We start from the raw sequence: 27,008 nt of genomic DNA, 5'->3' as shown, positions 1-27,008 counted from the left end.
GGCATACTGAGATCTCTTGCGGAGTATCTGGCGGGTAGGGCGACATGGTGATCGGCACCCGTTATGCAATTTTTCGTTGCATAATCTTATGAGCACAGTCCGGAACAGCCCAGGCATAACACCAAATACAACATGTCTGCATGTAAGCTCCGGCGTATGCCGTATGTGATCAAATCAGGACTCTCATACCCCCACTTACCCGAGCTTGACAGATCATGATACGACGTTGTCCATCGGATGTAGCAGAAAACCGGAGCGCAACCAAAAGGAAAATGCTCGGTCTATGCCAATTCTACCTTGGCCACACACGGCCACGGTGGGGCTTGGACCACCAAACACGATACACCCAGTATACGACTGACTAAAAGGACAAAAAATGCTTCCACGCGGATTCGAACCGCGGACCTCGTGATTACTAGTCACGCGCTCTACCAACTGAGCCATAGAAGCTTTGTTGAAGATACGGCGTTCAGTATTGTCATTTGAGGCACATAATCATATTCGAGGCATACCATAAGATCAGTGGGTTTCCAGGTGAGGTTGTCAGACACGCTTCTCTATGGGTGGTTAACTAGCTGAAAGAATGGCCTCCTGTGACTGAAATATTAGTGAATAGGCTAATATCGTATTCGGCCCCATAAACATATATGTTCTAGAATAGGGTGCCTATGTTCATCTGATATATATAATGTGCCAGGGGACATTGCCAGCAAGTGACGAGCAACAGATGAAACATACACAGCCTCAACCCCAAAATGCCTCAAGAAACATCTTCACACTGACTGGACGAATCTGTGGACACAGCGCATTCAAGGTTGGTTCTACGACGCAGCCTCCGCGACCACAGAGCATAGTATACTGACAGTCCAACCGCGAAAGGAAGTCATCGGGGCCAAAACTATGCAAACGTTCTTCCAACTGGGACTGTGTGACCGGCCTGACTTCAATCTTCTTTCCCACATAATGCTCGCACAGTCCAATCACCTCTGCAAGCCCTATGGTGTCTCCTGCCATTCCCAATTGCCTACCATTCCACGGCTCCCTCATCTCCAACGCAGCAACCACGAACCGACCAACATCTCTGATATCGGTCATAGTAAGGGAGGGGAACGAGCCGTCCGACTGGACAGGGACTTCAACCCATGGGCCCTGCGGGTCGTTCAGATGGAACATAAGCGGGCCCTCAGTGAATCCGGCCAGAGCCTCCGCCGAACGAGGGGCACCGATGCCCAGATAATTCATGAACATCCCGCAGGGGAATAACGCAGCGTCTATTGCTTTCCTTTCCAACGACATCTTGACCTCGTTCCACACTGCAATCTTGGCATGGTCCAAGTCCACTTCATAGTGTGCGGAGAAAGATAATGCGAATTCCGATGGTGCAAATCGACTACATCCCGCCTCTTCAGCCGCGTGGAGGAGATTGATTTGATATGGCACAAACTCTGGACCGGGTATTAACAGTGCACTGATGACGGCCGAGGTACCTCGCAAAGCGCGAACGAGAGAGGCGTGGGAGGAATAGTCCACGTAACGGATCTCTATCCCCTCCGAGGATGTTGATGTCGTCCCATCGTCCTGCTTGTCGGTCTTACGGGACAATATAATGGGGGTATGGTTATTCGAAGCCAGAGCCGTAACGATTGAGGCCCCGATTGTGCCGGTCCCTCCAGCAACCGCTACTTGCATCTTGAGGGGACTGGGGGTGTGTTGAACAAGAAGAGAGGTGGGAATGATGCCGTGACGTAAGAGCTGTCTCTGTACGAGGAGTTGAGAACACGAGCGAATCAGCGAAAACCATGACAAACCACTTGTCTGGTATTTACTTCGGTGGGTTGACTTTGACTTCGCATGTCTTAGCTAAGACACCGAATAGATGCAGGGTCCACGATAAGCCCTGTAGCCCACCGGGAATATGAAGAGGCTGTCCCGCAGGTCGCCAGCCATTGTACAAAGTTGATCGAATGCCCCCCAGTCAGGAATTAATAGCACAAGTCTGAAAATATCAATGCGAAAATATTGGTTTTACAACGGATAATTTCATCGAAGAATGTTATATCAACTACACTCTACAACAGGTGAATACCGTTGCCCCAACATCAATGTGATTATACGACAGTAAGACACTCCAGTAGCGAACTCAATAGATGAGAGGGGAGATAGGAATCGGCTATTTCTGGTTCCGCATAGAACGACGTTGTCCTGTTGCGTCTTCCTTTTCGTTCTTTACAGGTGTTGTGGTCCGCTTTGTTTGTTGCTTTCCCGAAGTTTTCTTTGGCTTTCTCTCTTCATCGCTTTCTTCTTTTGGTGCCGGAGCTCGTTTGCGTTTCGAATCACCATTGGCGCCGTTCGAATCATTGCCCTCGATGTCCTTTGCTACAGGACCGGTCTTTTTCTGCACGCTTGGGACAACGGCGCTGGTGCGACCGCCAACAGTAATGAATGTGATCTTCTCTCCATTCGGGAGAGCAGAGGTGGAATTCTTCTTCCCCTTACTCCACCGGTGCTTGAACAGCCAATGTTCGGGGAACTTCTCCGAATCTGCAAGTAGATCGACGGAAGTCGAACAGACGTAATGGATAGCAGAATTTAGCTCTTTGATCTGGTCATCGCCCAACGTATTGCTGTACTGTTCTGGGTGTATCTTTGCATGGTAAAGAATCTCGTCGCTATACGCTGATTAGAAAGAGATTTCATAACGCGCAGTGGCAAAATGAAAGGAACGTACCCCATCCAATTGCCAATGCCGCTGATATTGGCCTGGTCCAGGAGAAGAGCCTTGATGGGAACTTTCTTGCTCCTCAGTTTGTCGGCTAACCAGGTCTCCGTCACGATATCCTTATCCACCACCGGATCAGGCCCGTTCTCTTTCAGTGGAGTGTGCTTGCGGATCTCCTCCGCAGGGCAGTCTACCAGTCTGATCCTCGACAGCCTGCGGAAGTCCACAAATGCAGCCTCGGTCTTGGGCTCCCCGTCCGTTTCGAGCATGAACTTCCAGTATTTTGGCGGCCACTCCTTATCGGCTGGTTTATCCGTACGATAGTAATACGTATCTGCGTCGCGAATCTTCAGCCAGCCCGCCATGCCGAAATGCATTACGGGGTGTGGGGGCGACGACATGGTGATCCAAAAGTATTTTCCTTGTTGTCCGGCGCCGATGATCTTTTTGCCTTCCATTGCTTTTTGGAACTCCGCTGCGCTGGTACCGACCTTTCCATAGATAATGTTGTCTTCTTGAGTAGAGACCTTGGTCAGGGTCTTCCCGGCCAGGTGTTGTCGGATGAAGTGGACAATGCGGGAAACCTCCGCCAGCTCAGGCATGATGGGTGACTGGTGATGCTGGGAATATACTAGGAAATGGGTGAACAGTGATAGGAGATGAAATGAAGGGATTGGGTAGGGGATTTGCCTGACAGGTCGACTTGATATTAAACGCGAATCGGCGTTAACGCGTCACGGGTCACGAAGTCCCGTGATTCGCATAGCCATGTAGCAAACTCGTTGGTCTCAACGATAGCTTCGATGAATAGGAATAATTCTATTCATATCCTATAAGCGACCCGTGCAAGCATGCAACGGTCCATTATAATTTAACAGCTAAGTGTCTTCCATCTTTTTAGTCATAGTATCCGCATAGGCGATTCTTGGTATTGCAGAGAAATGGTTCCATCAACCCATGTATTAGGCATAATTCCTATACAGCCAAGTTCCTAGAACTTCCTTACAGTCGCATTTTGATCCACTGTACTTAAGCCATCATCCTCATTGACAACGATGGGGAATCACATCTCATAGAACATGTGCTTACCAGGACTGACTAATGTTTCCAAAAGGGGTTAGTGCATCCTCTCATCTCCGCCAGCGATTCTGTTGATGACGATGCTCGACTCTCCTCTCGGGTCTTAACGAGGGAGCTCTAAACTCCGACCGCAAATTCGCCGTACCTACGCCCGGTTGCCTAGGTACTTGCCTTTATCTGTTTCGATATCTTCTTGCATTACATCTACAATCTGGCGTGGTTCTGGTCAAGGACAACCTCAGGTGGACAGGCAGAGCAGGCCCCAGGCTGGAAAATGTCGCGCGCATCGTCGACTTCGGCTCCGGAACTGAGTCCCCAGTTCTGCTTCAACGAGAAGGTTCTCCGAGGTAGGCAAGGTCCTAGAGCTTAGTTGATTCATGTTCTCCGCGACGAGCAACAAACGCTCATCCATATGCATTCGGATTACTAGATTTCCTACGAGTCTCGCGGTCGACGATCGACGACTCGATCACCCAAAACCTCAATGCACTGTTTACGCCCTCGCGCGAAGGATTCGACCCATCCTCGACGGCGATCCGCCAGGTAGACTCCAAAGCCGGAAAATCCATAGACCCATCTGCCTGCCAGTCGTTCAAGGACAGAGTGCTTTTCCCTTCGTGGCAGACTCGCTCCGACGTCCTTAATTACTGCGCCGGCGTGGCGACTAGCCCCGACCCAGACGACCCGGATCTTATCCTCCGACAGACCGAGTCCGCCAGGGACCGTGAACGGGTGGTTGACGAACGATTGGACCCGTATTCTGCGCGGTTTTTCCCCCGTGAGGCACGAACCGAATCGCTAGCCAATGTGATCCGGAATCAGCGAAGCGTGGAAGAGATCATCCGGGCTAGAACATGGGGGCTTGTTGTAGAGAGGTGTGGTGGATCTTCGCAGGGTTGGGAGGAAGCCCTGAACAGCTGGCGTGAGCGACAACAGCGATAGACGGAGTCACTCCAGATACCTCGAGCGTAAGGCGACCTCCCATTCAGAGAGGAGGAATGGGGCGGATGAAGTGTACATAAGTTTTGTATAATAGTTGCATCTCAACGGCGTTACGATCTCCGATCCGATCCACTCTGTATCGAAATCCCTTGTCGGAGGATATCCTGGGAACGACTGATCCCGGTTCTTCAGCCCTCCATAGGGCCAGGAGATGGTGCGCAGGGTTGTACAATTGACATAAGATGCATCCAGGGCTTGCAGGGACCCCGATGCACGCAAGCGGCCGAATCATGCTGTCTCGGGGATAATTGTTTCGTAGGCGACCATACGCACCAAACGGAATCCATCCGTATCGAAGCCAGTAACCCTGGAATCCGTGAGAGGGTGTTGTTGAGTGGGTGGAAAACCGGTGGTGGTGGTGGTGGTGGTGGTGGTGGAAGTACGCAGTTGGCCCTAGCTTATCGCTGACTAGCCTAATCGCTCCGTCCTTCCCCCCCGCGCACATCCAGCTTCGTCCGAACCGCACAAGTCGTCACTCGCCAAGTTCTCCGACCTGCACCAGCCGCCAGCCTGGCACCAAACGCCCACCATGCCGCAACAATTGAGCTCCAAAGATGCCTCCCTGTTTCGTCAGGTGGTTCGTCACTATGAGAACAAGCAGCACAAGAAGGGTGTGTGTTCTGAAAATATCCCCCCCGGTCCAACGAACACGGTCCAGAATCGAAGGCCACTAACGCCATTTTCTTTTCCCTGAATCCCAACAGGCATCAAGATCGCAGACCAGATCCTCAAAAAGAACCCCAAGCATGGAGATACCCTGGCTATGAAGGCCCTCATAATCAGCCAACAAGGACAGCAAGAAGAGGCGTTTGTGCTCGCCAAGGAAGCCCTGAAGAACGACATGAAGTCGCATATCTGCTGGCATGTCTACGGATTACTATATCGGGCCGAGAAGAACTACGAGGAGGCGATCAAGGCCTACCGGTTCGCCTTGCGCATTGAACCGGATTCCCCCGCCATCCAGCGGGATCTCGCTCTGCTCCAGATGCAGATGCGCGATTACCAGGGGTACATCCAGAGCCGGACTGCCATGTTGCAGGCTCGCCCCGGATTCCGACAGAACTGGACTGCCCTCGCGATCGCACACCACCTATCGGGAGATCTAGAGGAGGCCGAGAAGGTGTTGACAACGTACGAAGAGACCCTGAAAACCCCGCCGCCAATTTCAGACATGGAGCACTCCGAAGCTGTATTATATAAGAACAAGATCATGGCGGAGGCCGGAAAGGTCGATAAGGCCCTGGAACACCTTGAAAAGATCGGATACAGGTGCACAGATGTGCTGGCGGTGATGGAGATGAAGGCCGACTACTGTCTGCGGTTGGGTAAGCTCGCCGAAGCAGAGGCTGCCTATACGGCCCTCCTGGACCGCAACCCGGAGAACTCCATCTACTACGATGCTCTGATCAAGGCGAAGGGTATCCCCGAGAACGACCACAAGGCCCTGAAGGCTGTATATGATTCATGGGTGGAGAAGTGTCCGCGGGGTGATGCCCCTCGCCGAATCCCCTTGGACTTCCTGGAGGGTGATGACTTTAAGCAGGCAGCCGACGCTTACCTGCAGCGCATGCTGAAGAAGGGTGTGCCATCCCTTTTCGCGAACATCAAGTCCTTGTACACGAACACGGGCAAACGCGACACCGTGCAGGATCTCGTGGAAGGCTATGTTTCCGGAAAGGTTTCCCCTCAGTCGAACGGTTCTGCTGAAGGCCAGGCCAACGGTGACAACAACGAGTTCCTCGCTTCTTCGCACTATTTCCTTGCCCAGCACTACAACTACCACCTCAGCCGCGATTTGGCGAAGGCAATGGAGCATGTGGACAAGGCTCTTAGGCTGTCTCCGAAGGCTGTGGAATATCAGATGACCAAGGCGAGAGTATGGAAGCACTACGGTAACCTCCAGAAGGCGGCCGAAGCCATGGAGGAGGCGAGAAACCTGGACGTGAAGGATCGTTATATCAACTCCAAGGCCGCGAAGTACCAGCTTCGCAACAACGAGAACGACAAGGCCCTCGATAACATGAGCAAGTTCACCCGCAACGAGACTGTGGGTGGCGCGCTGGGCGACCTCCATGAGATGCAGTGTGTCTGGTACTTGACCGAGGACGGCGAGGCCTACCTGCGGCAGAAGAAGCTGGGCCTGGCGCTCAAGCGGTTCCACGCAGTATACAACATCTTTGACGCTTGGCAAGAGGACCAGTTCGATTTCCACAGCTTCTCGCTCCGGAAGGGCATGATTCGGGCATATGTCGACATGGTCCGGTGGGAGGATCGCCTGCGCGAACACCCGTTCTATGCTAGAATGGCGGTTTCCGCCATCAAGGCGTACCTGCTCCTCAACGACCAGCCTGATCTGGCTCACGGTCCGCTACCCGCCAATGGAGCCGGCGATATTGCCGACGAGGCCGAGCGGAAGAAGGCACTCAAGAAGGCCAAGAAGGAACAGCAACGGTTGGAAAAGATTGAAGCCGAGAAGCGCGAGGCGAGGAAGGCCGCCAGCGCTACCGCCAAGGGCGTTGATGGTGAAGTGAAGAAGGAGGACCCTGATCCGCTGGGCACCAAGCTTGTTGAGACGCAGGATCCACTCAAGGAGGCTACCAAGTTCCTCACTCCCCTGCTTGAGCTAAGCCCCAAGAGCATTGAAGCTCAATGCCTCGGATTTGAAGTCTACCTCAGAAGAAGTACGTTTTATTCACTAATCGGATGTGGTAAATGCAACTAACATAACCCCAGACAAACATGCGCTTGCGCTTAAGTGCCTCTCAGCTGCCCACGCTATCGACCCATCCCACCCGACCCTTCATGTGCAGCTCGCCCGCTTCCGCAAGGCTCTCGACAGTCTCTCGGAGCCCCTACCTCCCCAGGTGGCTGAGGTTGTCAATGCCGAGTTCGAAACTCTGCTCCCGAAGTCTCAGAAGCTCGACGAATGGAACGATTCTTTTATCTCCACACATAAGAACAGCGTTGCGCACACGCATGCTGGTCTCTCCTGCCGGCAGATCCTGAACAAGGAGTCGAAGTCGCAGTGTGAAAAGGATCTCGTCGCTACCCTTGATGCCAGCGACGTCTCAATGGAGACTGCGCTTGCTGGCCTTGGGCTCCTGGAGCAGTGGGGAAGCGATCAGGCCACTAAGTCCGCCTACGCTCAAAAGGCTAGTGGAAAGTGGCCGGAGTCAACAGTCTTCAACTTGAACTGAGAGGCACCAACCATGGATGTGAGCGTCATGATTTACGGGCTCCGTGTATGACCGGAGAGCGAGAGAACGCTATTTCCGTCAGTCTTGGCCAGAGTCAGGTCTAACGCACAACTGGCTACCTTAGGTCTCATTCGTCCAAAAGGGATGGAATGCAGATTCCGCACTGGTATAACGAAGAAGATGGGGAGGATATTGAGATTTGATAACCTATCATGCCACCCGCGAATAAATCTAAAATGGATCGATTTGTATAATTAGTGTTGCGAATCTTGGACCTGGAACAGCGTAATTACTGCTCTACTCCGCTGACTAGCCGCTTGGACCTAGGAGGGTTGACCATGAGTTGCGACACTCATCCCGTAGACTGAGAAGTGGAAATTGTCGTTCATTTGCTCTGGTATATATAGAACCCCTATGTAGCTAATATACAGAAAAACAAGCGTGTTGGTACAAAAGAGCATTAGCAACTCCCAATGCCAGTACAAGTCTATATATAAAATCAATAGATCATTCATGCAAGTCCCCAATTCCCCCCTCTAGATGTCTTCATCGATATTTCCAATGATAGGCTTGCGCTTGAGGGTCTCCTCGTCCTCGCCGTAGCCATACTTGATCCACATGCGTTTCCAGAACGGCACAGGCGCGGGACGTTCCTCGCCGAGGATGTACTCACTACCCTGGCCAATCCGCCGCGACCGCTCCTCCTCGTCATAGGAGAGCACGTAACGCTGCATGCGGGACGCAATGCGCGGGTCGAGCACGACCTCGTTCACCCACACGCGTTCCTTCTCCGGATCTGCCTCATCCTTCTTGTGCACCACCTTGTGCCACTCGCGCTCCTCCTCCTCGAGAACGCTCTGCTGCTCGTAGTTGCCAGACGACAGCCCATCAGCGGAGGACACCGGGGACGGGCCCGCATCGAAGCCACCGCCAACAGCGAGTTCCGAGTCCGCGGTCGATGAGCCGTCGGCATACGGGCGGGCCTGCGACGCGAGAACAATGCCAGCGACCTCACGACCTACGCGGTCAGCAAGCACGCGCTGGTTGAGGTAGCGGTACATCCGGATGGGGGTGTTCAGGAAGCCCAGGATGTGCGGGAAGGGCACAGGCACGGAGCCGTCGAGCGACGACGGGAGCGACGGCGGCAAGCCGCGCGAGGAGTACTCGGCCGGGGTGATGTATGCGGGGGTCGGTCCGGCCGGTTTGGCGGGTTTCTCGTCCTTCTTTTCGTCCGTTGCGTCGGTCTTCTTCTCTGGGGTTTCTTCCGTGGCGGGGGCGCCGTCGGGGGAGGTGGTGCTGGGTGTCTCGGGGGTGAGCTCTTCCACAGGCGCGGCGGGCGGTTGCGGGGCATCTAGCGGGCCCAGCCAGCCTTCGTGAAGACCGCGGATGTATTCCTTCCAGGTGTGACGGCCGATGACCAGGTCGCCCTTGGGGCCCGGCTCCTCGGTGACGCCGATTCTGCTTCGCGCGTCGGCGATGACGTCCTCGGTGGTCGGAGTCTCATCCGCGGCGGTGCTGGGCTCGCCGGCGTGCCGGCGTAGCTTGCGAGTGCGTTCGGCCAGAGCGGCACGGATGTCACCCTGTCGCCGGCCCTCGACGACCTGGTAGTCAAGGGCGGCGGCGACGAGGATCGGCTTCACGTACTCCTTGAAGTGGTCGCGGGCGACGCGGAGGCCGTCACCCGGGGGTGCGGCCAGGTAGACGGTCACCTTCCGGCGGGTCTGTTCGACGGGGAGGGTGTCTCTGGAGAGGTGGGCGACTAGATCGCACCACTTTTGTTGCGCGTGTCGCTTCTCTCTGCGGTCGTAGACCAGGGCGGCGGTGAAGGAGCCGGTGATGGTGAGGAAGATCATCCAATTGCGGGAGGGGAGTCTCAAGCGGAAGTTGGGCATGCCTGGATGGGGTGTTAGGGGTCTGTAACCTGGTTTGGATCGTAGGACATGGGCATGTACCGAGCATTCGCCATACCGGGTTGGGTGGCTTTGTCGTGGGGTTGGCCTGGGCAGCTGGCCCGGCGGAATTTGAGGATTCCGCCATGGTCGAGAAGAGAGAGAGACACGGGAGAGTCTATGAAGGATATAGAGTGAAGTTGGTGTCGGGGTCTGCGATAAGGTCGATAAAAAAGTTCGGGATGGCGGAGCTGCAGGTTTCTCCGCGCCGGCCGCAGCCGATGCCGGTCACGGTGCATACAGTGTACTTCGGTGACTACCATACCACCTGGACAGGGAGATGGCATTGTTGAGCTATTGAAATCCGTGGTTACACGTAATACTGTCTCCCAAACAATCTGGTCCACGACATGTAGACCGACTCAATCATACCTAGTCTGTCGACCGGATCTTGTTTACCGCAGGGATAGAGCCAGTCCCCCTGCACCTTCGCCTCAATTCCTCTTATATCTTGGACAAGACCCTCTCGTGCAGTAGTTTGTTGGTCTCCCAGCGACAATGCTGCTACTTGGTGCGGTTCGGACGCGTCTGACCCGTGTAGCCACAATGTCGATGCTACAGAGGCAAGCCAGGCACTCCTATTCCACAAAACGCCCATCATCGAATCGCATGAGACACATTGCAGTTGCCAGTCTAGTCATTACGCAGGGACTCTGGTGGTTTATGACCACTCGCGATGACAATGTGCCTCGTCTTGAGAGTTCAACGGAACAATTGGTCGTCGAGTCCAGTCCCTCACCAGATCTCGTGACGCAGATCATTTCGCAGGGATCCTATACTTTCCCGGTCAGGAATGTCGCCGGCGTCAATCGTTATGATGGCGCTCAATTGGCCTCCAATGGGCCCTGCGAGGACCGATTCACCCACGGGAAACTTGCTTCACTAGGGGACAAGGAAGCCCCATGGATGGCCTGGGCGGTTTTCGACGGACATGCAGGATGGCAGACGGCAGCCCTGCTGGAAAAGCAGCTTGTGCCGTATGTACGACGCAGCCTATCCCGAATCAAGCCACCGTTAACCGCCGGATCTGTCCCGGATAAGCTGGTCCAACAGGCCGTCACGGAAGCGTTTGTGAGCCTCGACGCCTCTATTATTGAAACAGCGTCGGTCACCTCGCAAAGCAACGAATCACTACCGGAGAAGGTGGCTAAACTCATTCCCGCATATTCTGGTTCCTGCGCTTTACTATCACTGTACGACCCTACCAGCTGCACTCTGCACGTCGCGTGTACGGGTGATTCCCGGGCGGTTTTGGGACAAAAGCGGCCCGACGGCACATGGGAGGCGATTCCCTTGTCAGTAGATCAGACGGGAAGCAATGAAGACGAGATCGCGCGTCTCCAGGAGGAGCACCCGGGGGAGGAAAACCTCGTGAAGGACGGGTGAGTCCTCGGGATGATGGTTTCACGCGCGTTTGGGGATAGTCGCTGGAAGTGGCCTTTGGAATTCCAGCGGGAGATGAAGCAGAGGTTTTACGGCCCAGCGCCACTGACGCCCCGGTACGATGTTCGTACGCCGCCCTATCTGACCGCGGAGCCGGTGGTGACGAGTACCAAAATCGACCCTCGCACGCCGTCGGTTTTAGTCATGGCTACGGATGGTATGTGGGATACGCTCTCCAGTCAACAGGCGATCGACCTCGTGGGAAAATGGCTGCAGGTCCAAGCGACGGGGGAGACCGTAGGCCCTCGGGAGGCAACATACGAACCGTTCGACTTTGGTCACTTCTGGAACGGAATGGACTGGCGGTTTACCGAGGAGAGGACGACGGTCCAAGATGATAACGCGGCGGTGCATTTGGTGCGAAATTCCCTTGGAGGGAATCATCGCGAGTTGGTTGCGGGACGACTTGCATTTAGCGCACCATTTTCGCGGAATGTGAGGGATGATATCACAGTGCAGGTGGTGTTCTTCAACACTTCCGGAATAGAACGATAGATAAAGGAATTGGAATGTAGGAGGGGAGTCAACACGAGTCAATAGACTGGGTGGGATGGAGTCGTCGGAGTAATGTAAGGGGTGCACGAGAGGTGTCAACGGGAAGCCGTACGAACGATCCAGACTCTGAATAGACTGCCTCAGGTACCAGGGGATCTCTCCCCTCTTCCTCTTCCTCGAGACTTCTTCTCTTCCTTCTCCCTCCTCTCTCTCTCTTCCCCCCAGTCTCTCTCGTCCTTGGGCTGTTTAAATCTCCCCGAGAGTCGTACAATCTTCCGTACGACTAGACTGATTTGCTTTCCCCCCCTTCTCCGTCTCCTGAGAGCCACCGCCTCTTGAGAATCCACCCCCCGCCCCCTTGGAAGTTTCACCTCTGGCTTCTCTCCCTCCGACGATTCTTCCCCCTCCTCGTTTCAATCATCTTTCTCTCCCAGTCTTCTCCTCTGCTGAATCGCGAGGATAGCTGGTCGTCATGGATCCCAACAACAATCGTCTTCATCTGAACTTCGGGTACAACGAACGTGCCTTCAGTCCCGCCGCCAACAATCGCGCATACCCGACCACTCCCTCCGCGTTTCCCCAACCGATCTACCAAAACCAGGGCCCTCAGGACTACGTGGACGCTCAAAATGGGGCGTACAGTCAGGGGTACTTCATGGCAAATCCCTATCCCCCCCAGGCTGCCTATGTACAGCAGCACTATGGCCAGCCTAATTTGCAGTCCCCCCCTCCGGCTTATCAGTCGCGCATGGCCTACAACGATGGCACCAACGGTCTGATCCAACAGTTCTCCAACCAGGACTTGAATTCTACGCGTACTGGTTTCTTCGGTCGGTCTGGCTCTCCCGCTCAGCGTCCTCGTACCGCCGGTTCGCCTGCCCCCGGCCAACCCCAACCGGGTCATCTGGCCCCTCCTATGCCGCGCAGTCCGCGACCCCCTTCCGAAAACGAAGAGCTGCAGCGCCTCCCCGAGCGGTTCTCTGAGAACATTCACAAGCGTGGTAAAGCTGCGAAGGAGCTAGTCAATGTCTTCTTCCATGAGAATATCGAACGTGCCCGGGACCGTAACATGCGGTAAGTTTGTATTCGACACTCGCACTGCGGGACGTATTGGCTGACAGTACTTTCTCCAGCTCTGCGGAGCTTGACAAAATGATCCGAGAACCCTCCATCCCCAAGGAGAAGAAGCGCCAGGAGGGTGAGGTGGTTGCGAAGAAAGAATCCAACTTCCTTCGGTTCCTCCGGACGAAGGAGACCCCGCAAAATTTCCAGACCATCAAGGTGATCGGCAAGGGCGCTTTTGGTGAAGTGAAGCTTGTGCAGAGGAAGACCGATGGCAAGATTTACGCACTCAAGTCGTTGATCAAGACCGAGATGTTCAAGAAGGATCAGCTGGCCCACGTTCGCGCTGAGCGTGATATCCTCGCCGACTCTAAGGACAACCCGTGGCTCGTCAAGCTCCACGCGTCCTTCCAGGATACCGCGTATCTCTACCTTCTCATGGAGTTCTTGCCCGGTGGTGATCTGATGACGATGTTGATTAAGTACGAAATTTTCTCTGAGGATATCACTCGGTTCTACATGGCAGAGATTGTCATGGCAATTGAAGCTGTCCACAAGCTTGGATTCCTCCATCGGTAAGCATCAAGCTCACTTAGACAAAGTCTTCCATACTAACTGGATACTAGTGATATCAAGCCCGACAACATCCTTCTGGACCGCGGCGGTCACGTCAAACTGACCGATTTCGGTCTCTCCACGGGTGGCAAGAAGACGCATGACAACTCCTATTATCAGAACCTCCTGAAAAACTCCACCTCCAAGGACAAGAACCGCAACTCCGGATACTTCAACGATGCCATCAATTTGACGGTTTCCAACCGTGGGCAGATCAACACGTGGAGAAAGTCTCGTCGTGCCATGGCATACTCGACCGTCGGTACACCCGATTACATTGCCCCCGAGATCTTCAACGGACAGGGTTACACCTACCTCTGCGATTGGTGGTCGGTCGGCGCCATCATGTTTGAGTGTCTGGTCGGCTGGCCCCCCTTCTGCGCGGAGGACACCACCGACACCTACCGGAAGATTGTCAACTGGCGCGAGTGCCTGTATTTCCCTGAGGAGCTTACGTTGTCTCGCGATTCCGAATCTCTGATTAGAAAGTATGAACCTCGAGTATCATCGATTGCGATCCAAACTGACAAGACTCCTTAGTTTCCTGTGCGACGCCGAACACCGTATCGGCAGCGATGGCGGCCAATTTGGAGGCGCGTCCCAGATCAAGAACCACCCCTTCTTCCGTGGTGTTGTTTGGGAACAGCTTCGCAGCATCCGTGCTCCCTTCGAGCCTCGACTCAGCTCCAACATTGATGTCTCCTACTTCCCCATTGACGAAATTCCCCAGGAAGACACTAGCGCTATTCATCGGGCTCAGGCTCGTGCCATGCCCGACGAACAGGAGGCTGAGATGAGTCTGCCGTTCATCGGGTACACGTACAAAGCTTTCAACGCATTCCAAGGAAACTAGAGATTGGGCCCGATTACTGATCATCGCTCCGTGACTGTCTCAGGAGGCCTGATACCAGGCAGGCTTGCGTTGAGGGCTTTCCTCCGACTCATCGGTGCCTTGATCCTGAGTATTCTTGTTCATCTTTTTCTCATTCCGCATATAGCGCCTTTGTCTTCTACTGTTTATTCCATAACGACCTGAGCATATTCATTTTGTTGGGCATGTCGCAAGACGACCTCTGCTACTTTACTCTTTGTGTCTAGCATTGCAGAACTGGATCCAAGTGCATTGTTGACTGGAATTTCAGACTACGATACACCGCATATGCAACTATATTGGCAAGCTAGAACGTTTAGCTATGATAGTAAAATGCATAATGCAGCAATAAATCAACGCATCTCGCCAATGTCTCGACGCTTCTCATAGTATTTGTTGTCCAGGATTCATGTTTCGTAGTCTCGATCGAAACTTGTGATGAATGATAGCGAAGGTGATATCAATATTATTCACATAAGTCTGAAAATAAACCTCGGAACGCCATATACCCCCAGTTCAGTGTAAACGGTCCACGCATCAGATTTTGAACCCCCAAAAACCACCCTAAGCATTCGACGCCATGGGCGCCAAACCCGGCACACCGCTGAATCTCTCCTCACGTTCCGTCTTGAACATAATCTGAACCCAAAACTCCTTGCTATCCTCATCGAACCACGTCCAATAACGGCCCTCCCGGCGGTCGATCTCCCTCGCCTGCAGCTTAAACCCACACGTCTGGTACGGCTCGGCCGCAACGACCAGGTACTGGAAGTTCTTATCGGGCGGGTCCTCGACCTTCTGCTCGAACGCAGACATGAACCGCACACGCGGCTGCACACCGGGGGTGATCTCCTGGTACTGCAGCTGGAAGAGCAGGCCGAGCTGGCGCGTCAAGGGGTCGCGGATCTTGGTGATCTTGTATCCGGGGCGGCCGATCTTGATGGTCTGCTTCTTGACCTGCACGCCCATGGCGCCGGGCAGCGTCGACGGGTCCTGGTTCTTGCCCTCGCGCTGTTCGCGGGCTGCGCGCCGCGCAAGGTTCGTCTGGTGCTTGCGGCCCTGCGTGTGCGCCAGGTACGACCCGTCGTTCTGGTGCACTGTCAGACACAGCCGGCACTCGAAACTGCCGACATGGTTCTTGAAGAAGTACGGGTCCTTGTCGAGATCGATCGTCTCCAGCGCCAGCTTGCGAAGCCGCTCGCGCCGGTCGGCGTTCGTCGCCGACTGCGATGCGACTCCGCCGCCACCGAATTTCGAGCCTGCTCGGTTCTGCTAGGCATTAGCTTTCTGTATAGAGAGGAAAATGTGAAGGCCTGGGAGGATGGTGCTTGGCCTACTCACCTGGAAGTCCATCGTGGGAACCCCTGCGTCTGATCGTAGGTGCTGTGCGTGCGGACAATGTCACGATAAGCTTCCTCTCTGGAGGAAATTCGACGGTATCGGGATTATGTAAGCCATGCGGATGGATGCCTGAGGTACGCTTTATTGTAGACCGGGACGAATTAGGGAACGACTCAACATCCTTCCACCGCTTGTGCGATCTTGAACGGGGCCGGATTGGGAGTTCCAATCATGGCGGTGTCTACAGCTTTTGTGAATCAGCGCAGGTCGTATAGTGGCGATCTATGCACTGTCCGCTACGTGGGAAAGGTGGAGGGCACCACCGGCGAATGGCTGGGTGTTGAATGGGACGATCCAGCGAGGGGAAAGCACTCCGGACAACACCAGGGAGTGACTTATTTTGCTTGTAATGTGGAGTTCTCTGTCTATATCTGCGCTTACTGATGCAGGTTATAGGCAAGAACAAGCACTCGACAGCTGGATCGTTTGTGCGGCCGTCCCGGGCTCCAGACGCTCAGCGCGGGTTCCTGGAGGCGCTGCGGGAGAAGTACGCTTCGGAGTTTGAGGAAGTGTTAGCTCGTCAGCGACTGAGCGGCGATGTCCCAGTCGACGCCCAGCAGAAACCGATCGAAATCAGCGGCAAGGTCGTTGAGGAAGTCGGCTTTGATAAGATCCGGAAGCAACTTGCCGAGCTTCAAGAGCTGAAGATCGTGCTCCTTGATGGGCTGCGCGTGGCCGGTGTGCTTGCTCAAGAGGGTGACCCTGAGCGGCATGAGGCTGCCCTCCGCGAAATCGAACAGACGTGCCCCAAGATCGTGGAACTTGATCTCAGTCGGAACTTGCTCAATCGCTGGGACGAGGTTTCTTGTATTTGTGGGAGACTGAAACGACTGCGGAAGCTGAAACTGAAGTAGGTGTTGAAGCTCCATTGTTATATACGGAAGACTGACGATTTGGTAGCGGCAATCGCTTCAGTCCCGTTGAGGAGGGCTTGACATTCGAGGGGATAACGGAACTCCAGTTGGATGACACGCTTCTTTCTTGGGACGAGGTAACTAGATTTTGCGTTTGCGTTTACTCGTAATAACCTTTGTGCAGATATCGTCCTTGAGTTATCAATTCCCATCGCTTGCTACCCTGTCGGCCTCGGCGAATCAATTCGCAGCCCTTACAACCCCCATAGCGGGCACAATCACTACACTGAGCCTAGAGCATAATAGCGTCACCTCTCTATCTTCAGTCCAGATATTAACATCACTGGAAAACCTCGAGCATGTATCTCTGCGAGGGAACAACATCGGCAAAGTCTACGATCCAAGTGTCACGGAGAAAACGCTCCGTTTCTCCCCAAGCCTGAAATCGATTGATCTCTCTCGCAACAGCATCAATACATGGGAATTCGTAAATCAACTCTCAGATGTGATTCCTAACCTACACTCACTCCGCATCTCGGGAAATCCGCTCTTCAACCATCCCGTGGGCTCATCGATTGTCACGGGGATGCCCGAAAAGCCCATGACCGTGGACGAAGCATACATGCTGACCCTCTCTCGACTGGCCTCCTTGCAGGTCCTCAATTATAGCAAGATAACGCCCAAGGACCGCACCAACGGCGAGCTTTACTACCTCTCGCTCATTGGCAAGGAGCTATCTGCGTCGCCCGAAAGCGCAGAGTGGGACATCCTCGCGACGCACCCACGCTACCGGGCCCTCTGCGAGATCCACGGACCCCCGGTCATCAGCAGGGTCTCGATGACAACAGGTCCAGGTGCGTCTGTAAATCCACGGTCTGTTGCCGCCCGGCTTGTCAAGATGGCCTTTTGCTTGCGCTCCGCAGCGGATGGGGCAGAAATGGTGAAGGTAAAGGAGATTCCACGTTCGTTTGATACGTATCAGGTCAAGGCTATTGTGGCGCGTCTCTTTGGGCTGGCGCCATTCTCGTTCAGGCTTATTTGGGAGACTGATGAGTTGGATCCTGTCAGTCGGGAGAATATTGAGGCAGACGAGGGTTGGGATAGTGAAGATGATGGTCGAACGCTGGGTACTACAGATGCTGATCGTGGGCTGGTGCGAAGGGAGGTCGAGCTTGTCGATACGACGAAGGATATTGGGTTCTGGTTTCAAGCTGACCTGATTGAAGCTAGGGTTAGAGTAGAGAATGCGCCTCTTTGATCGAATATAGTAATAGCATGAGACGACAATATACTTCTAGCTACCTGAGATCTCGCTTGAGCGATTGGCCGGCGTGTAACAGCAGGTCATATTGCAGTCATAGCCGGAACTCGAATATGACTGACAAGTGGTCTCTATCCTGATGAAACTACATGACTCACTGAATCTCCGGGATTGCTAGCCATAAGACTGCTGATGTGGGACTACAACGCGGTGGCCCGCTGGCATATTGGAGGGAAACCAGCACAGACTGTTCTGGCTAAATGCCCTGGAAGCCCAGTCTTGTTTCGACGGAGTAATTCATTACGAGGCAAGCACTCCTCGCCGTGGTGACCGTCGGGTACACCGATATAAATGGACCTGGCTACATGGACATTAATTTCCGGATCACCCATTCAGGACAGTGAGTTGTGCTTGAAAGCCTAGTGTCTTAGCGAACAGCCAATACCTACATACCTACCTAGTTAGGTATTTGGGGCCATTTGTCGATCAGCATTGTGGTGGACGGCGTTTTCCGTGTATACAAGACAATCTATCCTTTGGTCCCTTTTTACAACTACCAGCATATCTTATTTGTTGCTCTGTGATGACAGTTCACAAAGAGATTTGCCTAAGTATAACAGCAGTAGGATAAAGCCAGAATTGTTCTCATGCCCATTACAATTGCGTTAATGAACTCAGACAAGCATTTTCAATGTGTGTAAAATAGTATTGCTTGGTCCTCTGGGCATGGCTTTTTTGCGAGGCTGTATTGAGGCTGAACAATTAACGAAAATGATCTGCTGCCGACGCGGCGCGTTTGGACCCTGGAAAACTATTGAGATCAACAGGGCCGTCCCTTGGCATAGCGTCAAACACAGTAAAGTACTGAGGCTAAAATCCCGGACCATTCTCATTGGGGCCATCGTATATTGGTTTTCAGAAGTATACCTATGTAGAAGTAGGGATAGGTATAAATACATGATCACGTGGTGTCTTGCTAAGAAATGCGAATTCATTCAACCAATCTGTTCATTCATTCATTCCTCACTCTGTCACTCGATTGATACAAATAACTACAGCCGGCTCCATTCATTTGTTAGACAACACGATGTGCTACGAGTGGGTGGAGAGGTAAGATGGTGCACACTTCATAGTGAACTTGGTGATGGAATGCTGACAGGCGCAGGACTACCTACTGACATTGATCGACAACTATATCGGCACTTTGAGCTATGACCCAATAATGGGCGAGTTCCCCTACAGTATGGACGATTAAGATGGGGGAAGTACCTCTAGATGGTTCTAGCAGACCGCAGACGTATTCTATTGCCCGTCGTGAGCTCCGAGTACTTCTATTCTTTCACTTTCGTCCATTCATTTAGACTTCACCATTTTAATATGAATTTGAAAAGGAGAAAACATGTAAACGGGAGGTGTGTAACTTGGATATTTGTCCACCTCTGTCAGACTTAGTAGATAGTACTGCACACAGAAGGTTTGTCCAACCACCACGAATTCTCCAACCGATATACCACAAAATGTATAATAACTCGGGAATTAATTACACCTTAGTTAAGGCGAAGATAACCATGGAAACGATGAGGGCGAGGAGGCCTGCTCAATGAGTGATGCCACAGATCCCTGATAGTAGGGCGGTAAACTGACAGCCACCGATTCTGCCTAAGTAAACCTCTCTAGGAAGGCGGTATTATACATCCTGAAGAAGACTAGGGGACGTTGGCCAAAATCACTGCCAAAGGGAATGAGATCATTCGCAATTACCAAATTTCATGATACTCGTTGGTTCTGCCGCACGTTCCCCTAACAGCGGTGATGCTTTGACGTGTTTCTCTCACTTGACTTGCCAGGATAATACGTAATCCTGATCAGCGTCTTATCGCTACCCGCTCCGGAGTAACATAGACGATACCAACCTGAACACACTCATACCCCAGACATTCACAACACCGAAATGGCAGAATACTGGAAATCAGCTGTAAGCCTTCGTCCAGATGTCTCTTTAATTCCACACTGACAATCGCAGCCTCGACACTGGTGCAAGCAATGCAAGGTATTCATCCGCGACACGGCCTTCGAAAAAGCCCAACATGAAGCCACGGCGAAACACCAAGGAAATCTCAAGCGCTTCCTGCGCGACATCCACCGCGACAATGAGCGCCAACAACGGGAGACGCAGAAAGCCAAAAGCGAAGTCGAGCGCCTAAGACAAACGGTCAGCGGGGGCGGATCGGGAGCACTGAGGAGCGGCGACGCAGCGGGGTCATGGAAACGAGCGCCTGCCGTGAGCCAACCCACGGAACGACCGGTATCTCTGGAAGAACGAAAGAAGCAGATGGCGCAGCTGGCGGATATGGGGATCGCGATTCCAGAGGAGTTCCGCAGGGATATGGCGCTGACGGGCGAGTGGCAGACGGTTTCAGAACGGGTTATTCGTCCGGCTGATGAGGAGAGCTCGGGGCAACCGGAGTCGTCTCTCGGAGTGCGGAAGCGCAAGCATGAGCCTGATGTCGATGAGGAAGAGGAGGAGGCGAGGCGCGAAGCGGAGAGGTTCGTTAGTAAGGGCTGGGGATCGCGCACTAAGGCGTACCCTGGCGCTGGGGATGATGCGGATCTTGATGCGTTGCTCTCGTCTACGACGGAGCTCAAGAAGCCAAAGGCACCTGCTGCGACTGCGGATGCCTCGGCCGAAGAGGACAAGAATGAGACGACATCTGGAGAGTCGGATAAGCTACAAGCTGCTCAGGAGAAGCCCTCTGATGCCTCTGGATCTGCTCCGGTGGCGAAGGCCGAGCTAGAGGACGCTGGGGTTGGTGTTGTGTTCAAAAAGCGCAAGCCCAAGGCCATGAGGAAATAAGGTTGCTTTGGATTGCAACGGCCCTTATGTTTATCAACCATCCTATCGCGAGGCAGTACTTTCGTCAAGAGTATCACCCGTTTGAGCCTCGCTGCCGGATTACTGTGCACTCCGACTATCTCTCACAGTGTCTGGGCGAAGAACGCCAGCAAGATCTCGTATCGGTGTGCTTCTTGTTCCGTGCTGAGGTAGGCACATTATTGTGGTCTCTTGTCCAGTTATTGACTGGGCATCAAATCAACTATGCTTCCGCTCTTGGGTGGGTGTACCCATGTCTTCATGGGTAGAGACAGTCCACTGGCTACTACATGGGCCCAAGGATAGAGAGAACACCATAATATTGGAGATAAAACGGCTCTCTACCCTATGAATCATGTATACTAAGATACCTGAACGAACTGCTGATGTTGAAGTTGATCAATCGATAGTATACAACGGCTGTATAGAAAGCCATTAGCTAATCAGAACTCCCTGTCTTGCACTTACTTTACTGCGGCCTTCAGGAAATGAACATAGCAGTGCAGAACATAAAACAAAATAAAACCGTCAAATAACTGATACAAACGAAATTAGCCTTATCCCGAGTAATTCTACACTCATAGCAAGGAGAAAGGTGCTAGGGGAATTCTTGCCACTGCCCCGTGAATTTTTTTCCCTTCCCATCTTTTTCCCCTTCCAGTCCGTGGTGGCCCCAAAAGTTCTCCTCCGCCAAGTTCTCCTCCAGCGCGCATCGAAACATCCTCGATCCTCCCCCTCCGCCTCCCCTCCATCCACCCTTCCGCTCCAAATGCCGAGATTCTCTAGTCGCTGCGTGATTGTTTTGGTGGTATAGGATCTCGGCCCTCTTTTTTGAGCTTCGTTTCCCCCGGTCCATGCAAGGTAAGTAACAAGCGCCTGCTTTGCTCGTTCCCAGCCTGTTTCTTCTCTCCCCCGGTCCACGCCTCTTTCCCCCTTTTTCCTCCATCGAGATCCGTCCGGACTTTCACCGAGCATCCCGACTACCTGCCTCCGGGTCGGTCGATTTCGTTCTGGTTGATACTTGTTTGATGCCGACACTGGGAGTTGCGCTGTGTTTTGCGCGACGGCTGCTCCGTCCGCGGGATCGGGGGATCGCAATGATTGCGTTCAGTCGTCTGGAAGCTCCCACACGTACTCCTCGTGTGTGTCTGGATGTTAAGAAGTGTGGCTCGAGAGGTCAGGGAGGTTGAGTCGCCCGGGCTTACTGATGGGCTGCGCGCCTACAACGTCTTGGACAATGCGCCGACCAGCCTTCGAGCTGCGGCTCTTTCCCGCCCGTGCGCGACTCGACCCTTGGAGCATCGATCTCGCTGTTGACGTTTCCCTATATAACGTCGCCGTGTTCCTGTGCATCCAGAGAACTTGTCATTCAGACTAGAAGGTCCTTTTGATTAAAACCAGCCGCTGACACTCGGTCTTCTAGACAACAGGTGAAAAAGTCCTGCATGACCCTCGACCCCAATTTTTCGGTTTATACCTTCTACGACAGAGTGATAACCCGCTCCCTTAATGAGTGATCACCTTTGCGACGGTCGATCGAACATTCGGAACGTTTCTCGGCCTTCGATTTCGTGACGATAGCACCAGGGAAAATTCTACGATTGAGATGGCAGACACAGCAACGCCCACCAACGCACCAGAGGAGCCGCCGAGGCAGGCTGGAGAGTCTCAGGATACACCTGCGTCTGATGCGCCTACAAATCCTGGGCCTACAAGTGATGTGCCCACGAGCAATGCGCCTGCGAACGAGACCCCGGTGAATGAGGCGCCCCCGACTAACCCACCTCCCACAGAGAACAACCACACTCTGGACAACTTCGAGTCGACTCTTCCGCCCATCGATAAATCTTTGCCGGCAGTGGACTCTTCCCTACCCAGCTTGGATACTTCACTACCTCCAATGGACCCGTCAATCCCGTCTCTGCCGTCCATCGACACCTCCTTACCGCCATTGGATACCACGCTGCCCGCAATGGACGCTTCGGAGACGCAGAATTTCACTTTCTCCGACGCGAATGGGAACGAGCATGATCACTTTGGTTCGTTTGATGCGGAGCTGGGTGGCGGGAGTCACGATCACTCGGGGATCCCTACGCTTGAAGGTTCCCATGAGCCTACGTCGAATGGGATCCATAGCCAGCCGCACCTTCAGCAGCAGTCGCAGCCACAGCATTCCCCAACGCCACAACAGCCAAGCTACCAGCAGCAGAACTTCTCCCAGCAGCAACAACCGCACCAATCCGCGCACCCTCCAAATCAGTATGCGCCGCAACAAGGACAGCCACCACAGCAAGGCCAATCATCGGGGCAGGTACAGCAGCCGCAACAGTATCAGCAACACAGCCCGGACATGTATCAGAACCACCAGGCCCCATCCTCCATGGGTGCTCCGAATCAGAGTCAACCGTCCCACATCCCCCAAGCACCGATTGGGTCACCCATGCCCGCGATGTCCACGGTGAGCCAGTATATGACTGGCTACCCTAGCAACGTGTCGCAGATGGGTATGAACACCAATGCGCAGATGCGGTATCAACTTCCCGGAGACCCTAACAAGATGCTCTCGGGCGGGCGACATAAGAAAGAGGTCAAGCGACGGACGAAGACAGGATGTTTGACATGCCGAAAACGAAGAATCAAGGTACGTCACATACAGTAAGAAAGGAAAACCGAGGCAAAAACCCCGGGAGGGTTTGGGTGGATGGATGAAGTTGGGTAAGGCGGAGAGCGAGCCTGCATGGTCGGTCCAGGCGAGTCGCTTCGCTTGCGCGCGCGTTCAGCCCACCTGCCCGCCCGCCGCTGCAGAAACCCCGCCATCCGCGCTGTCGCTTGTTTCCCACCCAACAAACCCTCTTTACCGAAGTTTTCTTTCTCTTTTCTTCTTCATTTTTTTTTATTGATTCTATTCTCCTTTCACCCCTCGCTGACTGTCCTAGTGTGATGAGGGCCATCCTGTGTGTCGAAACTGTGTCAAAAGCAAACGTGAATGTTTAGGTTACGATCCAGTTTTTAAACAACAACCGACACCTTCTGCGATACAACCTGCGCCCAACCCTCATCCCTCGCTGGTGGTGAACCCTCAGGATCCTGCAGCTTCCACCCCACCTACTACCACTTCCTCCTACCCCGCCGCGCCGCCGGGCTACGTTCCTGCGGTTTCCCAACCCTTCGCTCCGTCGGAGTCGCCGAGTACGTCGACCGACCAATATAACTACGGTGCGTCCATTGACCCGTCACTGGACGGGACTCAGCAGTCGAACATGGCCAGTGTTCAGAGCGCTGCAGAAGCTTTGCAACCGACCATAAACCCGGCCTCAACCACGTCTGCACCGGCGGATTCTACAAGTTTCAAAGGTACGGCTCCTGTCATGCAATTGGATTGCTCCCCGGCTTATACATGTCCATAGTGAAACAAGTTCAGATCAGTGACCTCCTCGCCCTGAGGGGTATCCCTCCGCCGCCCCCTCACCCGATTACCGCCATTCCTCCCAACCGCCTGGAGGAAATCAAAGCTGTATTCCTTGCGACGTATGCTCCCGCCATTGACAAGTTTTTCGAGACTCGATGGTTTTCGGAGAAGGCCCTGTCCCATCTACTGGCCAATGCCCAGCTGATGGCCGAATATTCTGCGTTGATTGATGCCTTTGAACAAAACCTCAACGATCCCAATGTTCTGGCGCGGTTAGAAAGTTTCGAAGCTTCCGTTGTGTGGAGCTCGATGACGCTGTGTCGTCATGTCATGAATGTATCGGGTGGAAACCCGGAGTACGACCTTTTGGCGTCCTCAAAACGGCTGGATGTGATTGAGGCTATGATCACCGGAGAACACCTAGAGTCCAACCCATTGGCGCAGTTCCCACCCCGCGAGCCAGCTGCAACCCCCCCGTCCCTCTCCGACCAGTTGACGCAGAGATCCCTCGATTTCTGGAGTTGCGTCGGCCATTTCCTGACGCTCCACGATAACGAGGCCAGTTCTGCGAAAGAAATTGATGATACGCTGGCCCGGTGCCGCACGCTATTGGATACGTTCGAAAACCGCGATGTCATCTACTCCGTCGCCATTGCGCGCCACCTTGGGCAGCGTTGGGCAGACTTCCCGCGCAGTTTCCCCCAACCGATCACCACGAATGAGAAAGATGCCGGGGCGAAGCTCTACGTAGCACAGAAGTTCCTCGAGCAAGAGGCCGGCGGGAAGGGCACCACGCAAGTGATCAAACGCCTATGTGGGATGGTCGTGCGATCCTGGATTGTCTCACGGGAGTAAACCCGGCCGGGGCTTGGTTCAACCGCATTTGCGAATGATGTCTCTGAGACGCACATTGGGTTCTTTTATTTCTATTGTCTGACGATGTTTAACTAGACTTATCTTCTGTCCCCCTTTGTTTGTGTGGGTTCTGGCTTTTACGGAAACATTTATCGGTCTTCTCTTTGCTTGCTGCTCTCGGGAAGATCATGGCATAGGAGTTGTCGATTCGATTCACTTGTCTGCACCTGGGCATGGCAGCGCGGTGGCGTTTGGCTGCTTACCATTGAAGGATGGTATTCTTATATTTACACGGTTTCATGAAGCCAGTTAACATGAAAATACAACTCAAATACCTAGCTTTGACATGAGATGCATTCGGTAGTACTCTGTTATATTACCATTCTTGATTAAGTCTAGTCAGGTATGCATTCAAAGACAGGTAGAGCGGTGATCTTCTATAGGCATCATATACACATTGCAATAAATCCAGCATAAACCACTTCCTCCTTACAGATCCGCCTGTTCCGGCACAGGGCTCTTCAGCTTGCCGGTTTCTAATGCGGAACGTACATTGCCGATAGCCCATTCCTCCATGGCGGTTTGAGTCTGCAGACCTGAATTAGCCAACGCCCCCGCAGCTGCGGTGAAACCAACGGCGGATAGCTTACCTCAACGGTCCAGGTGCCCATGTGCGGCACCAGGAGCACGTTCGGATTGCGCACCAGCCCGGGGTGAATCTTGGGCTCTTCCTCGAAGACATCCAGACCGGCAGAGTAGACCTTGCCGGAGTCGAGGGCCTTGACGAGGGCGTCCTCGTCCATGACGGCGCCACGGGCGGTGTTGACGACGACGACGCCGTCTTTCATCTTGGCGAATTCCGCCGTGCTGATGATGTGCCGGGTGTTTTTCTACGCCCGCATGCGTTAGCTTCCCCCTACACATCAATCGAGCAAAAAGAATAGGAAAAAAAAAAAAAAAAAGGCAACATACGTTCAAGGGCAAGTTCAGACTCAACACATCGCTCCTCGCCAGCAACTCGTCAAACGAGACATACTCGGCGCCCCCAGACAGCTCGGCCGTCAGCGCCCGCCGGTTGTGATAGATGACGCGCATGCCGAACGCCTCCGCCTTCTTCTTCAGATTGCGCCCGATGCCACCCATGCCCAGGATCCCGAGAACCTTGCCCTCCGGGTCGTGGCCGAGGACGGGGGCGGGCTGGCCGCGCCACTTGCCCTCGCGCAGGGCCTGCATGCCGGTGTTGAAGTTGCGCAGCGCCCCGATGATCAGGAACATGTTGACGTCGGCGGTGGCGTCGTCGACAGCCGTGGGGACGTTGGAAACACGGAGGGGCGGGCTGCGCGCCGTGCAGGCGTGCACGTCGACCTGGTCGTAGCCGGCGCCTGCGGGGAGAAGATTGGGTTAGTATGGTATGGATGGTTGCGGTTGCAGTGGTGGGCGCGTACCGCAATGGCCCAGGTAGAGCAGACTGCTAGGCAGCGCATTGACGAGCTCCTCGTCGAACAGGCCGGTGATGGTGACCGAGTCGAAGGTGCGGTAGGCGGCGACCACGCCGTCGTATTTGCCCGCGCGACATTCTTGGATGAAGTCGGCGCGGTTGGTGGCGGTGGGGGTGACCAGGTCGGCGAGCTCGGAGAGGGATTCCCAGGTTTTGTGGGCGCTGACGAGGAGTTAGAATTGGGGGACGATAGGATTGCATTGAAGTGGGAGGGGATGTACTGGACAATGGCTCCCAGAAGGAGGACCTTGGGTTTCGTGTTGGAGCCCATGGTGGGAAATGGTGTGAGCGTAGGGAGGTCGGAGAGGTCGAAGGGACGTGGATGGTCAATGGATGTAGAGTACCCAGGTAGATGTACAGAGTAGGAAGAGTTGTGTGAGAGAGAAGTCGAAGACCGACGGAGAAATATCCCCGAGTCCCCCGCG

At 53.9% G+C, this 27,008-nt stretch overlaps 13 protein-coding genes and 1 non-coding gene across 14 annotated transcripts; 8 read left to right on the top strand and 6 right to left on the bottom strand.

Annotated features, from left to right (window-relative positions):
• Positions 1–377: 377 nt before the first annotated feature.
• BDV59DRAFT_t107 lies at positions 378–450 on the bottom strand. Its single transcript has one exon. It is a non-coding gene; the product is annotated as a tRNA-Thr (tRNA).
• Positions 451–635: 185 nt separating this feature from the next.
• BDV59DRAFT_180938 (aromatic alcohol reductase) lies at positions 636–1,819 on the bottom strand. Its single transcript, XM_073690153.1, has one exon. The coding sequence runs from the start codon at positions 1,687–1,689 to the stop codon at positions 745–747; it is 945 nt and encodes a 314-aa protein (XP_073546909.1). The 5' UTR covers positions 1,690–1,819; the 3' UTR covers positions 636–744.
• A 243-nt stretch (positions 1,820–2,062) lies between these two features.
• On the bottom strand, positions 2,063–3,403 carry BDV59DRAFT_180937 (putative formamidopyrimidine-DNA glycosylase). The gene is made up of 2 exons (XM_073690152.1): positions 2,729–3,403; positions 2,063–2,669 (listed from the first exon to the last, which is right to left on the bottom strand). Exons 1-2 carry the CDS (start codon positions 3,319–3,321, stop codon positions 2,171–2,173), a joined length of 1,092 nt encoding a protein of 363 aa, XP_073546908.1. The 5' UTR covers positions 3,322–3,403; the 3' UTR covers positions 2,063–2,170.
• Positions 3,404–3,846: 443 nt separating this feature from the next.
• On the top strand, positions 3,847–5,151 carry BDV59DRAFT_180934 (MIX23 family protein). Its single transcript, XM_073690151.1, has 2 exons — positions 3,847–4,146; positions 4,230–5,151. The coding sequence occupies exons 1-2, from the start codon at positions 4,074–4,076 to the stop codon at positions 4,739–4,741; spliced, it is 585 nt and encodes a 194-aa protein (XP_073546907.1). The 5' UTR covers positions 3,847–4,073; the 3' UTR covers positions 4,742–5,151.
• A 327-nt stretch (positions 5,152–5,478) lies between these two features.
• Positions 5,479–8,348, top strand: BDV59DRAFT_58174 (peptide alpha-N-acetyltransferase complex A subunit NAT1). The gene is made up of 2 exons (XM_073696687.1): positions 5,479–7,482; positions 7,535–8,348. The coding sequence occupies exons 1-2, from the start codon at positions 5,565–5,567 to the stop codon at positions 7,996–7,998; spliced, it is 2,382 nt and encodes a 793-aa protein (XP_073546906.1). The 5' UTR covers positions 5,479–5,564; the 3' UTR covers positions 7,999–8,348.
• Position 8,349: 1 nt separating this feature from the next.
• BDV59DRAFT_58170 (Tim22-complex subunit TIM54) lies at positions 8,350–10,096 on the bottom strand. Its single transcript, XM_073696686.1, has 2 exons — positions 9,951–10,096; positions 8,350–9,892 (listed from the first exon to the last, which is right to left on the bottom strand). The coding sequence occupies exons 1-2, from the start codon at positions 10,033–10,035 to the stop codon at positions 8,535–8,537; spliced, it is 1,443 nt and encodes a 480-aa protein (XP_073546905.1). The 5' UTR covers positions 10,036–10,096; the 3' UTR covers positions 8,350–8,534.
• A 349-nt stretch (positions 10,097–10,445) lies between these two features.
• Positions 10,446–12,049, top strand: BDV59DRAFT_208774 (PP2C family serine/threonine-protein phosphatase; the record flags this gene model as incomplete). The annotated part of the gene is made up of 2 exons (XM_073695273.1): positions 10,446–11,329; positions 11,372–12,049. The coding sequence occupies 2 exons, from the start codon at positions 10,446–10,448 to the stop codon at positions 11,883–11,885; spliced, it is 1,398 nt and encodes a 465-aa protein (XP_073546904.1). The 3' UTR covers positions 11,886–12,049.
• Position 12,050: 1 nt separating this feature from the next.
• Positions 12,051–14,772, top strand: BDV59DRAFT_58161 (serine/threonine protein kinase CBK1). The gene is made up of 4 exons (XM_073696685.1): positions 12,051–12,959; positions 13,019–13,522; positions 13,574–14,050; positions 14,103–14,772. The coding sequence occupies exons 1-4, from the start codon at positions 12,358–12,360 to the stop codon at positions 14,413–14,415; spliced, it is 1,896 nt and encodes a 631-aa protein (XP_073546903.1). The 5' UTR covers positions 12,051–12,357; the 3' UTR covers positions 14,416–14,772.
• Positions 14,773–14,803: 31 nt separating this feature from the next.
• BDV59DRAFT_180928 (spliceosome assembly protein PRP11) lies at positions 14,804–15,824 on the bottom strand. The gene is made up of 2 exons (XM_073690150.1): positions 15,775–15,824; positions 14,804–15,702 (listed from the first exon to the last, which is right to left on the bottom strand). Exons 1-2 carry the CDS (start codon positions 15,784–15,786, stop codon positions 14,998–15,000), a joined length of 717 nt encoding a protein of 238 aa, XP_073546902.1. The 5' UTR covers positions 15,787–15,824; the 3' UTR covers positions 14,804–14,997.
• A 122-nt stretch (positions 15,825–15,946) lies between these two features.
• BDV59DRAFT_180927 (putative tubulin-specific chaperone) lies at positions 15,947–17,997 on the top strand. Its single transcript, XM_073690149.1, has 4 exons — positions 15,947–16,180; positions 16,231–16,684; positions 16,735–16,825; positions 16,873–17,997. Exons 1-4 carry the CDS (start codon positions 16,006–16,008, stop codon positions 17,944–17,946), a joined length of 1,794 nt encoding a protein of 597 aa, XP_073546901.1. The 5' UTR covers positions 15,947–16,005; the 3' UTR covers positions 17,947–17,997.
• Positions 17,998–19,184: 1,187 nt separating this feature from the next.
• On the top strand, positions 19,185–19,491 carry BDV59DRAFT_180925 (uncharacterized protein). The gene has a single exon (XM_073690148.1). It carries the CDS (start codon positions 19,225–19,227, stop codon positions 19,399–19,401), a length of 177 nt encoding a protein of 58 aa, XP_073546900.1. The 5' UTR covers positions 19,185–19,224; the 3' UTR covers positions 19,402–19,491.
• A 171-nt stretch (positions 19,492–19,662) lies between these two features.
• On the top strand, positions 19,663–21,351 carry BDV59DRAFT_180923 (putative formin binding protein). The gene is made up of 2 exons (XM_073690147.1): positions 19,663–19,924; positions 19,973–21,351. Exons 1-2 carry the CDS (start codon positions 19,901–19,903, stop codon positions 20,801–20,803), a joined length of 855 nt encoding a protein of 284 aa, XP_073546899.1. The 5' UTR covers positions 19,663–19,900; the 3' UTR covers positions 20,804–21,351.
• Positions 21,352–22,301: 950 nt separating this feature from the next.
• BDV59DRAFT_58119 (putative C6 finger domain protein) lies at positions 22,302–25,430 on the top strand. The gene is made up of 3 exons (XM_073696684.1): positions 22,302–23,462; positions 23,758–24,175; positions 24,229–25,430. The coding sequence occupies exons 1-3, from the start codon at positions 22,428–22,430 to the stop codon at positions 25,083–25,085; spliced, it is 2,310 nt and encodes a 769-aa protein (XP_073546898.1). The 5' UTR covers positions 22,302–22,427; the 3' UTR covers positions 25,086–25,430.
• BDV59DRAFT_180917 (D-mandelate dehydrogenase-like dehydrogenase) lies at positions 25,412–26,999 on the bottom strand. Its single transcript, XM_073690146.1, has 5 exons — positions 26,805–26,999; positions 26,531–26,745; positions 26,058–26,467; positions 25,736–25,975; positions 25,412–25,673 (listed from the first exon to the last, which is right to left on the bottom strand). The coding sequence occupies exons 1-5, from the start codon at positions 26,852–26,854 to the stop codon at positions 25,575–25,577; spliced, it is 1,014 nt and encodes a 337-aa protein (XP_073546897.1). The 5' UTR covers positions 26,855–26,999; the 3' UTR covers positions 25,412–25,574.
• Between the last annotated feature and the right edge of the window lie 9 nt (positions 27,000–27,008).

Source organism: Aspergillus ambiguus (genome assembly GCF_047715705.1).
Source record: "Aspergillus ambiguus strain CBS 117.58 unplaced genomic scaffold BDV59scaffold_21, whole genome shotgun sequence".
In the NCBI taxonomy this organism is placed as follows: Eukaryota; Fungi; Ascomycota; class Eurotiomycetes; order Eurotiales; family Aspergillaceae; genus Aspergillus; species Aspergillus ambiguus.
Note: the sequence above shows the minus strand (reverse complement) of the source record. Positions and strands in the feature narration are given on the sequence as shown.

Bases quoted from the DNA above. Each gene is read 5' to 3' on its own strand.
- BDV59DRAFT_180938 (XM_073690153.1), bottom strand. From the start codon at position 1,689: ATGCAAGTAGCGGTTGCTGGAGGGACCGGCACAATCGGGGCCTCAATC.
- BDV59DRAFT_180937 (XM_073690152.1), bottom strand. From the start codon at position 3,321: ATGCCTGAGCTGGCGGAGGTTTCCCGCATTGTCCACTTCATCCGACAA. The intron at 2,670-2,728 runs GTACGTTCCTTT...ATCAGCGTATAG, and splicing joins GGCATTGGCAATTGGATGGG to CGACGAGATTCTTTACCATG.
- BDV59DRAFT_180934 (XM_073690151.1), top strand. From the start codon at position 4,074: ATGTCGCGCGCATCGTCGACTTCGGCTCCGGAACTGAGTCCCCAGTTC. The intron at 4,147-4,229 runs GTAGGCAAGGTC...TCGGATTACTAG, and splicing joins CAACGAGAAGGTTCTCCGAG to ATTTCCTACGAGTCTCGCGG.
- BDV59DRAFT_58174 (XM_073696687.1), top strand. From the start codon at position 5,565: ATGAAGGCCCTCATAATCAGCCAACAAGGACAGCAAGAAGAGGCGTTT. The intron at 7,483-7,534 runs GTACGTTTTATT...ACATAACCCCAG, and splicing joins TGAAGTCTACCTCAGAAGAA to ACAAACATGCGCTTGCGCTT.
- BDV59DRAFT_58170 (XM_073696686.1), bottom strand. From the start codon at position 10,035: ATGGCGGAATCCTCAAATTCCGCCGGGCCAGCTGCCCAGGCCAACCCC. The intron at 9,893-9,950 runs GTACATGCCCAT...CACCCCATCCAG, and splicing joins CCCGGTATGGCGAATGCTCG to GCATGCCCAACTTCCGCTTG.
- BDV59DRAFT_58161 (XM_073696685.1), top strand. From the start codon at position 12,358: ATGGATCCCAACAACAATCGTCTTCATCTGAACTTCGGGTACAACGAA. The intron at 13,523-13,573 runs GTAAGCATCAAG...ACTGGATACTAG, and splicing joins AAGCTTGGATTCCTCCATCG to TGATATCAAGCCCGACAACA. The intron at 14,051-14,102 runs GTATGAACCTCG...AAGACTCCTTAG, and splicing joins TCCGAATCTCTGATTAGAAA to TTTCCTGTGCGACGCCGAAC.
- BDV59DRAFT_180927 (XM_073690149.1), top strand. From the start codon at position 16,006: ATGGCGGTGTCTACAGCTTTTGTGAATCAGCGCAGGTCGTATAGTGGC. The intron at 16,181-16,230 runs GTAATGTGGAGT...TGCAGGTTATAG, and splicing joins GGGAGTGACTTATTTTGCTT to GCAAGAACAAGCACTCGACA. The intron at 16,826-16,872 runs GTAACTAGATTT...ACCTTTGTGCAG, and splicing joins CGCTTCTTTCTTGGGACGAG to ATATCGTCCTTGAGTTATCA.
- BDV59DRAFT_180925 (XM_073690148.1), top strand. From the start codon at position 19,225: ATGGTTCTAGCAGACCGCAGACGTATTCTATTGCCCGTCGTGAGCTCC.
- BDV59DRAFT_180923 (XM_073690147.1), top strand. From the start codon at position 19,901: ATGGCAGAATACTGGAAATCAGCT. The intron at 19,925-19,972 runs GTAAGCCTTCGT...TGACAATCGCAG, and splicing joins CAGAATACTGGAAATCAGCT to CCTCGACACTGGTGCAAGCA.
- BDV59DRAFT_58119 (XM_073696684.1), top strand. From the start codon at position 22,428: ATGGCAGACACAGCAACGCCCACCAACGCACCAGAGGAGCCGCCGAGG. The intron at 23,463-23,757 runs GTACGTCACATA...TGACTGTCCTAG, and splicing joins GCCGAAAACGAAGAATCAAG to TGTGATGAGGGCCATCCTGT. The intron at 24,176-24,228 runs GTACGGCTCCTG...ACATGTCCATAG, and splicing joins GGATTCTACAAGTTTCAAAG to TGAAACAAGTTCAGATCAGT.
- BDV59DRAFT_180917 (XM_073690146.1), bottom strand. From the start codon at position 26,854: ATGGGCTCCAACACGAAACCCAAGGTCCTCCTTCTGGGAGCCATTGTC. The intron at 26,468-26,530 runs GTACGCGCCCAC...TTCTCCCCGCAG, and splicing joins GCTCTACCTGGGCCATTGCG to GCGCCGGCTACGACCAGGTC. The intron at 25,976-26,057 runs GTATGTTGCCTT...ATGCGGGCGTAG, and splicing joins GTCTGAACTTGCCCTTGAAC to AAAAACACCCGGCACATCAT.